The sequence below is a fragment of the Cryptomeria japonica genome, chromosome 9 (genome assembly GCF_030272615.1).
Source record: "Cryptomeria japonica chromosome 9, Sugi_1.0, whole genome shotgun sequence".
NCBI classification, from domain to species: Eukaryota; Viridiplantae; Streptophyta; class Pinopsida; order Cupressales; family Cupressaceae; genus Cryptomeria; species Cryptomeria japonica.
In genome coordinates this window covers 488,340,775-488,350,617 of record NC_081413.1, presented here as the reverse complement: position 1 = coordinate 488,350,617, position 9,843 = coordinate 488,340,775, and the positions used below count along the sequence as shown (strand labels likewise).

The following is a 9,843-nucleotide window of genomic DNA, read 5'->3' as shown; positions in this document are numbered from 1 at the left end:
GAAGAAAAGAGAGACTAAAATCTAAATTAAAAAGAAACTTTCTATTATTATTTATTATGACTAGACAATTGACAATTTAAAAATAAGCTAAGGACTAAAATCTAAACTAAAAAGTACCTTTCTATTATTATTTATTAAATTAAAAAAATTAAATCTAGATTTAAAAGAAACAAATCTAAATTAAAAAGCAACTTAATATTATTTATTAAATGTAAAAAATTATATTTTTTAAATCTACATAAAAAAATAAAATCTAATTTAAAAAATTATGTTTTTAAATCTAGATTTAAAAGAAACTTTTTTTTTTTACATGCAAATGATTTCATATTCTAAAATATTAACCATGTAAAATTAATTAATCTATGCTAAAAGTAAAGATCTTTTAAATTTGATATTTCTCCCCTTAATAAATTTTATTTATGAAATATAAATATGCTAGTTTCATAATATATAAAAAGATTATTTTTTTAATATTTAGATAAAGTTTTTTTTTTTTTAATTATTACTTTGAACTAATTTTCCTAATAAAAGTGATCTATTTATATTTATTGGCACTTTTAGTTTTTCTTTGTTGTTCACTTTACTATCACTATATCAAAACATAAATTTGTGTTTTCATTTCTTTACAACACTATATCCTAAAACATAATATATATTTGAATCTAAAAATAAAAGATAAATATTACTATTATTTTTTAATTTAGTTAGTAAATGTAATTAAGATGTGTTTATAAAAAATGAGTGCTAATTTTAGCATCGAAAATTATATGTAAATTTGTCATTTATATATTTTTCCTTCTTTTAAAGTTTGCAAGATTCTTCTTCTAAATGTTTCTTTGTTTCAAAGATCCGTTTTTAGTACATTTGTATCTACTTATTTACATAGAATTCACTTGCCCTTGGGGAGATTATATTGTTGCCTTGAATTCATGTCCATAATATCCATCTTGTCTTACATAGTATTCATGTTTAGGTTTAATGTCATCTAAGCCACAAAGTATGCATTTTTTAGAACATAAAAAATTGATATTCGATTTAAAATATTAAAATATATTAATTATAGTTATTATTGTCATTGACAATAAATATCAAAGTATGAATGGATTGCTTAAAAGAAAATATTTAATCATTATATAGAAAGTTTTCTATTAGAGGCATAGTCCATGGGATTTTTGTTACTTTTCCTTCCAATGGTTGTAAACATTTCAAACATCTTGTACACCTCTAAGATGATATCAACTTTGATTGCGCAGTAGAGCTTACCCAACTTGGTTGTCCAGTTGAGCTTACCCACCTTTGACGTAAATATCAATCAATTAACTAAAAAAATGTATTATATATCTTAAACAATAAATATTAAAATATATAACTTGCCTTTATAAAATATCTATACATAATACGATATATTTGTAAGTATGAGAATTGTGTCTATATACATTACACAATCTTGGATTACCCAATATAAGTATATTCTACTCCACCTCTTAAAAACCAAAGAAAAATATGCATCATTATCATCATTTCTTTTTTTCGTTTTTTATTAGAACGTTTTATATCAGAAACATGAGTGGTAGGCTAAAACCTCTTCGATTGAAAGTCAAAAACGAAGATATTCATTACACTAAAATCGCTCGAACACAATTTTAATCTCATACTCATTAAGATTTTACATTCACCAAAATTTGAATCTTTGATTCAAAACCTTTCAACTTTAAAAACAAAATAAAAAAAATCTATTAACAACATCACACAAAAAATGTGTCGAACTTCCGCGTATCCACAAATAAAAGTATCTTTTTATTCTACTCCAATTGCACCTTTCTTCAGCTGATTAAGGTGATGTTTTTTCTATTGTCTTCTTCAATTATATCCACTTTTACACGAAGAGTTTAATGGGCAACCTTATCTAGAAGTCTCCGTTGAATTTCATAGTCAATAATTGGGGCATCTAATATTCTGCCAAATTGATGATGTTGGACCATCCCCAACATTGCAGAGATAAGGCCTTCCATGAGCATCGAATGAATGAATGGAGATATTATTAAAAAAGTTTAAATTGAATTGGAAATCCTTTCAGCCCAAATTGATCTGTGCGAGGCATCAAATATTTTTATCTCCGCATATTTAAAAGATTATGGGTGTCTGGTTTGGTTAAATACAGAAGATTGTTTCTGTGGGTGTCCATGTTTAGAGAAAAAATAAAATATTAGTTTTTTTGGGCACCTTGTTTCAGACTATTTCCAAGATTCTTCATGTGGGTGTTTGGTTTTAGAGTATATGACAAGATTTTTTGTGGGAAGTCTTGTTTTAATCCCTATGATTTGAATTGTTTTGATTTCAGATTGCAGTGTTAATACTACGGTGTAACTTTGTAAACTTGAATCCATACCTAAAAAGCTACCACAATCTTTTTGGAAAGGTACTTGAATTTTTTGGGTTTATTGTGGCAATGTCTCGGGAAGCCTTAAGATCGTGTGAGATTTGAGTTAGAATTAATCAAATTGTAAGTGGAAATCTACGCTAGAAGACTGAATTGGGTCTGGGTCAGGCACTCATCAAATCGAACAACTACATAAAAGGTAGATCTAGGGTTTTGAGCCATTTGTGTACACAATATGTAGTACCTTTCCAAGAGATCCATTGACAAGCTTTGATTGAATCCATAGGTTTGTTGTTAACAGTCTTATATTTGTTTTACACCTTGGATATGTTAGATATTAGTTATGCTATAGTGTAGAGGAATAACTTTACTCAAATAGGGTAAGGATGTTCATGAAAGAAAATGCGACTGACATTGCGTGTTATGCGCTTTTATAGTTCCACGGCTTGTGTAGCCAACACCTTCTTTAGCCACACGATATGGCGAATGAGACTAACATTGCGTGTTATGCGCCTTCGCAGTTTTGCGGCTTGCGTGGCCAACACCTTCTGTAGCCACACAAATCGACGATTTCGACTAACACGCTGTGTTATGCGCCTTCGTTGTTTCGCGGCTTGCATGGCCAACACCTTCTTTAGCCACGCGATACGGTGAATGTGACAAACATTGCGTGTTATGCGCCTTCACAGTTTCGCGGTCTGCATGGCCAACACCTTCTTTAGCCACGTGATACGTCGAATGCAACTAACAATCTACTTTCTCTGCTCATTATTGGTGTGTGGGGGAGAAAGCGTACATTTAACCATTCTAAACCATAGTTTTAATCTCCAATGCAACTAAACCAAACTTACTATGTAAAGCTTCTGCATCTTCTATTCCTTGTACTTGGAGATTGCCAAACACTTTTTCAGTAAGCTATTTATTTGAACACTTGTATTGTTCTACAACTTGCTTAGATGTCTTTAGTGATTTTTCACTTTAAACATTTATGAGCTTTCACCTACGAGATAAAGTGTCTGCACGACTCTTTGTGAAGATTTGAACTCCTAAAGGATTTTTGAAGCCTTGTTATGGGAAGTACCATTTTCCCTGGAATGACTCCTGCACCATTATCTCCTTTTTCTCTTCTTCTCAAACTGTACAAGACAAAGAAAATAGTATACATGCTGGAGGAAAACTTATGTGCAAAGCAATAAGCTTCCACATTTGTACAAGGTGCAAGTCTTGTCCATAGACATGTTTCAATTGAACAAAAGCAATCCACAACCAATTTTGTAGCACTGGGTAGGAACTGGCCCTACAACCCTTGTTAGTGATGGGGGCAAGGAGAAGATCAGACACTTCAAAGGAGAAAAGTGCTCATAAAATAGAAATTGTGTCGGTCATTCATAATTCACGCGAAGAAGGAAAAATACAGAAGTCTATGTTAAAAGGATACTAAGAGAAAGTGGATGGAGGGGTGAAGGAAGCCCAAAGCCCTGACAAAATTTTGGTGTAATATGCTATAGAAGATTCTCCACTTTAAACTCTCATCTAACCCATTAGGTTTTGTTCACTATTTAGGAATTGAAAAATTCCTTAAAATAATGTGCTCAGTGAGTAGGAAATCAAGTGCCAAAACGAGCATTAGAAAAGACACACAACCACATAAGGCAAAAGAGTTTTATTTGCATATTGTAATTATCGAGGCAACGTGAGTGAATATGGAAGGGCGCTAGGCAAGAAGAATTTAGAAACAATGAAAAATCTAAGGGACATGCAAGGAAAGTACCGCATCAATAGCAGAGTGGTAAGACACCAAGCATATATGAAAGAAGAGATTTAAAAATTGAAAGGCAAGCATATAGGGAAAGTACCGTACCAATAGCAGAGTGGTGAGTAAGACACCAAAAAGAAATAGAGACTATGGGTGCAGCTAATGAAAGAGAAAGAGAAGGATTTAGGGGCAAATAGCTTTGTCCATAAGTCAAAAAAAGACACAATTAGAAGCTAAACCAACACATAAAAGTTAGCACAAGAACAAAGAAAAGACTGCAGGGCATGTGTATGAATGCAAGAAGAAGTGAAATTAGTTTGTAGATTTAAAAGAAAAGATTACAAAACAAAAGATTGGAGTGGCTTAGAGTTAAGTTGTTGTATTAATGTTTTGTGCAGTAATAGTTTATTTGGATTTGAATTGTCTCTATAAATAAGTGAAAAGAACAGATTCCAAATGGAACAAAGGCATAGTAGAATTAAAATGGGGAGCGTATGATTTGGCTTTGAGATGATCACTTGCATGAGCCTAAATAATTGGGCCGCCTCAAAATAAGGATTTTGAACCACTTGTTTTTTTTTGGCTATTTTGGTGGGTAGGTGCGTTGGCATGTTTAATGGTTTTTTTTAAACGTAGAGGAAAACCCAGAATTGTAGGAGGTTGTTGCATCATAAGTACCAAATAGGGATTTAACACAATGTCTCCTAAAATTATTACAACAGGGAGGGCAGACATGAACGACTGAGTGAAGGCAGAGTATAAAACAATTATTATTTTATTGTTTACCAATCAAAGTTAAATATTTGAATACAAAGCAATTCTGAAAGTCAATTTCCTCTTAGTTTAATTTCATATATTGTTCAAAGAGTACTCATTGTTGATATTTGTCACTGTTGATATTTGTGTGGTCTAATCCGTCAAACCAGTGTGCTACAAGCGATGGATGAATATTTGTCTAGAAATACATTGTATATACAAATTGATGTATTTATAGAGTCTACAGGCCACCGACACATTCCGAGGTGACTATGTAGTACAATATCTTAGAAGAGATCAAACAAGATCAATTTTTAATTCAACAAGATATTGCAAATCAATTTTTTTACCTGATATGCATTTATTTCTCCATTTACGACTACAACTTGTTCACTAAATTAAATGAAACAGTAAGCGAAAAGGGGAAGTTATTCACTAATGCGTTTATGATCAATTTTGATATTGTTTTACAACTGCAAGTTTTGTTGGAGTTGATATGTTTTACAGTTGTAAGTTTCGTTGGAATTGATGTGTTTTACAGCTTCAAGATTTTTTTGAAAGATTTCACATTGATTAGTAATTAGTAAATCACTTTTCTGATATGAAAATGCATTCAATTTCCAACTTGTATGTTGAGAAATTTACCAGCCTGTATTTTTGGGAAGTTTACCGAGGCAGAGTCTAGTTTTGCGGCGTGAGACGGGTTTTAGAGTGAAACTTCACGCTATATACTATATAGCCTATCGGCTAAATATATTAATTATAGATATTATCGTCCCTTACAACAAATAGCAAAGTATGAGTGGATTGCTTAAAAGAAAATATTTATTCATTATCATCAAAGAAAACATTGTAAAAAGGAAAAAAAAACGAAAGAAAGTGCATTTATATCTAATTGACCACTATGCATTGACAAAGACATGAGCTACCAGTGAATACAAAGCATCTATGCATTTTTTTAACGATTGGCTAGAGCGAAACCAATAGTAGAAGCACATGGAAATACAAAGAAATAGTTGCATAAAGGCATATTGCTAATGCACAATTATTACATAATAGATCAAATTGCATTATCAAAGAGTTTAAATAGAATTTTGTAGGCCACCAAAAAATGAAGATGCATATAGAAAATTTTCTATCAGAGGCATAGTCTATGGGATTTTTGTTGCTTTTCCCTCCAAAGGTTGTAAACATTTCAAATGTCTTGCACACCTCTAAGATGATATCAACTTTGATCGTCTAGTTGAGCTTGGTAAGCTCACATAGGGAACACCTTTGACATAAATATCAATCAATTAATTAAAAAACTTAATATATATCTTAAACAATAAATATTAAAATATATAACTTGCCTTTATAAAATATCTATGCATAATACGATATATTTGTAAGTATGAGAATGTGTCTATATACATTACACGACCCTGGATTACCCAATATAAGTATATTCTACTCTACCTCTTAAAAACCAAAGAAAAATATGCATCATTATCATCATCACTTCTTTTATTTTTTATTTTTATTGGAACGTTTTATATCAAACATTGAATTGCCTTAACTACTTGATAGAGAAGCATGAGCCGTAGACTAAAACCTCTTCGATTGAGCGTCGAGGACTGAAGATATTCATTCCACTTAAAATCGCTTGAAGCACCATTTTAATCTCATACGTTAAGATTTTACATTCATCAAAATTTGAATCTTGATATATCCATTCAAAACCTTTCAACTTTACCAACATAAAAAAACAAAACCTATTAACAACACCACCACCATTTAAATCTACCACCATACTTCCTACCACCATACTTCTGAACTGAACCTCTTACAGATTTCCTAAGAAGCCACCATTGATATGGCCACTTACGAGCTTAGTTGTGATGGGGCGAAGACAATTTTCTGTGAAGTGCTTTATTGTATGTTATTGACCATCGAGAATACCAACAAAATATTAGAAGGAATCCCATCACACAAAAAATGTGTCTATCTTCCGCGTATGCACAAGTAAAAGTATCTTTTTATTCCACTCGAATTGGACCTTTCTTGAGCTGATTACAGTTATGTTTTTTTATCTCCTTCATTCTTATCTATTCCACCAAAACGGTCGTTTTCATGGCGCTCTATTGTCTTCTTCAATTATATCCACTTTTAGACGCAGAGTTTTATGGGCAACCTTATCTAGAAGTCCCCGTTGAATTTCATAGTCAATAATTGGGCCATGTAATATTATGCCAAATTGATGATGTTGGACCATCCCCAACATTGCAGAGATAAGGCCTTCCATGAGCATCGAATGAATGAATGGAGGATATTATTTAAATAGTGTGAAGTTACTTGGAAGTCCTTTCATCCCAAAAAGATCTGTGCGAGTCATCAAATATTTTTATCTTCACATATTTTAAAGATTATGGGTGTCTGGTTTGGTTAAATACAGAAGATTGTTTCTGTGGGTATTCATGTTTAGAGAAGAAGAAAATATTTGTTTATTTGGGTACTTTGTTTCAGACTATTTCCAAGATCCTTCATGTGGGTGTTTGGTTTTAGAGTATATGACAAGATTTGGTGAGAGGGAGTCTTGTTTTAAATAGAATCCCTGTGATTTGAATTGATTTGATTTCAGATTGCAGGTAGTGGGTCTAGATAGGTGCAAAATTGTGTTAATACCACTCTGTAACTTTGTGAACTTGAATCCATACCGAAAAATCTACCACAAACTTTTTGGAAAGGCGCTTGAATTTTTTGGGTTTATTGTGGCAATGTCCCGGGAAGTCTTAAGATCGTGTGAGATTTGAGTTAGAATTAATCAATTTGTAAGTGGAAATCCACGCTAGAAGACTGAATTGGGTCTGGGTCAGGCACTCACAACTTTTTTATTCATTGGGTTTCATTTTCTGTTTCATTTATAGCTAGAAATGGAGTTGCAGAGTTGTATTGCAATCAGATCAGGACCAGGGCTAGCAAAAAACATCAACATTGAATTTCAGCACAAAAATTCGGTAAAAATGGACCTGAAACTGGAATTCCAGGGCTCCAGCTTAGGTCCCTCATTGGATTCATCAGTGTGGGGAGAGCTTCCTGAGGATTTAACATTGAATCTGCTCGCCCATCTGCCCCTGCAAAGCCTTGTTCGTTTTCACACAGTCTCCAAGAAATGGAGCAGCATGTTGTCTAGCCCTTACTTTATGAGCTTGTGGAATGATGCACGTTGGCATCAGCCATGGCTGCTTATGTGTACACCCAAACCAGAGATCCCCTGCCTTATGTATTCCTTTGCCACCAATACATGGCAGAACCTGTCTCTGTCTTTTCTACCAGAGGCCAAGTATGGCATAAATTGCAATGGCTCTGCCCGGGGTTTGCTGTTAGTGGAAGTCCCTAATTTTTCTTTTTCTCTTAATTCTGCATCGCTCTATGTATGTAATCCTCTGACAAAATCATGTACAGAAATCCCCATCGATACTTCTATCACTGCTGTTATGGCAAAGGGCATGACAGAGTCTGAAAATGGGGGGTACTCTGTTTTGGCTTTGGGGAAAACCAGGGAAAATTTATGTGTTGTAGAGGTATATGAGTCCTCTAAAAAGTCATGGAGGATTGCAGGGAGTCTTCCTGATGAGTTTTGCATTAAGAATCAGGACATGGTTTTCTCCGGTGGTTTTCTGTTTTGTCTTACAGTGAAGCCCTGTGGGGTCCTGGTTTTTGATATCCAACATGGATTTTGTAGTATAGTGGCAATGCCTGTACATGGGGATGTTGTGAAGGGTGTGAGGCCTAAGATAGTGGCCTGTGGATCTAAGGTCTTTCTGGTGGAAGGCATTGAGAAAGAGTATACTGTAAAGAGTATCATCATATCTGAAATTCAGATGGATGGGAATCTCACATCAACAGAAGCAACAATGAGAACAGCAGCAGCAACAACAACATCAACATGGAAGGAGACTGCAAGAATGCCAGAGGTGTTGCTTATGGACTTCTTCAAGACGTCTTGTTCAATATGGTTTGAGTGTGTTGGAGTTGGAGATTGTTTATGTTTCAGAGCCCATGGAAGTGTAGGAGTAGTTGTTTATAATGTCAAAAAATCCACTTGGACTTGGCTTCCAAAGTGTGATAACAGATACAAAGATCATAAGCATATGTTTATGAGGAGCTTGGCCTTTCAACCATAGAGTCACTGATCTGTGGGTACAGAGAAAATTTTTGGTTTTTTCTTTTGGCTTCTTAAATTTACTTTGATGGTCAGCCTATTAGTTAAACACAAATCTACAATCCTAAAGCAATTTTAGGTTTTGGTATGGTTAGCAAACATTGTAACCCCTTTTAAGTGAGCTACTCTTGCAATCTTATTATCAGTTGTTTCTGATGGATCACTGAGGGTGATCTTACATACAGAGTCTTTATAAAACTTTACAGTTTACAGTTCAAGTTCATGTGCTCTGAAAATCTTACATACAGAGCCTGCCTTAGACTTCTCAGTTCAATTTCATGTACTGTGAAAATCTTAAATTATTGTGGCGTCTCTCAGTAATAGATAGTAAAACAAGCTATTCCAAATAGTGAAATCTGTATTTAGTATTAAAACCAAACTTTGAAAAGTTGGGATCCATGAACAAGTTCCAGTCAGTCTTTGGCATGGGTAGAAGATTTATTTATCATAACAATTTGCAAAATTAAGAAACATTGTAAATTGTATAAGGAAATTTGTAAATAGTTTCACTTATAAGTTGAAAATTATTTTAAAATAGTAGAAAGGAAATATCTGTGATATTCAGATTTGTGGTTTGTTTTTAAAAGAACATAAGCCTTCATCAACTAACTAATTAAGAAGTACACTGACGTATATAAATTATAACTATAAATTTTTTAATTTAAATAAATAATTTGGATATTTATACACATTTTAAAGAATAGAAATTGTACTAGAGTATTATGGTAAAATAATAATAATTTAGTG

At 33.2% G+C, this 9,843-nt stretch overlaps 1 protein-coding gene across 1 annotated transcript; it reads left to right on the top strand.

Moving 5' to 3' along the window:
• Positions 1-7,062: 7,062 nt before the first annotated feature.
• Positions 7,063-9,314, top strand: LOC131039980 (F-box only protein 6). Its single transcript, XM_057972849.2, has one exon. It carries the CDS (start codon positions 7,805-7,807, stop codon positions 9,056-9,058), a length of 1,254 nt encoding a protein of 417 aa, XP_057828832.2. The 5' UTR covers positions 7,063-7,804; the 3' UTR covers positions 9,059-9,314.
• Positions 9,315-9,843: the final 529 nt, after the last annotated feature.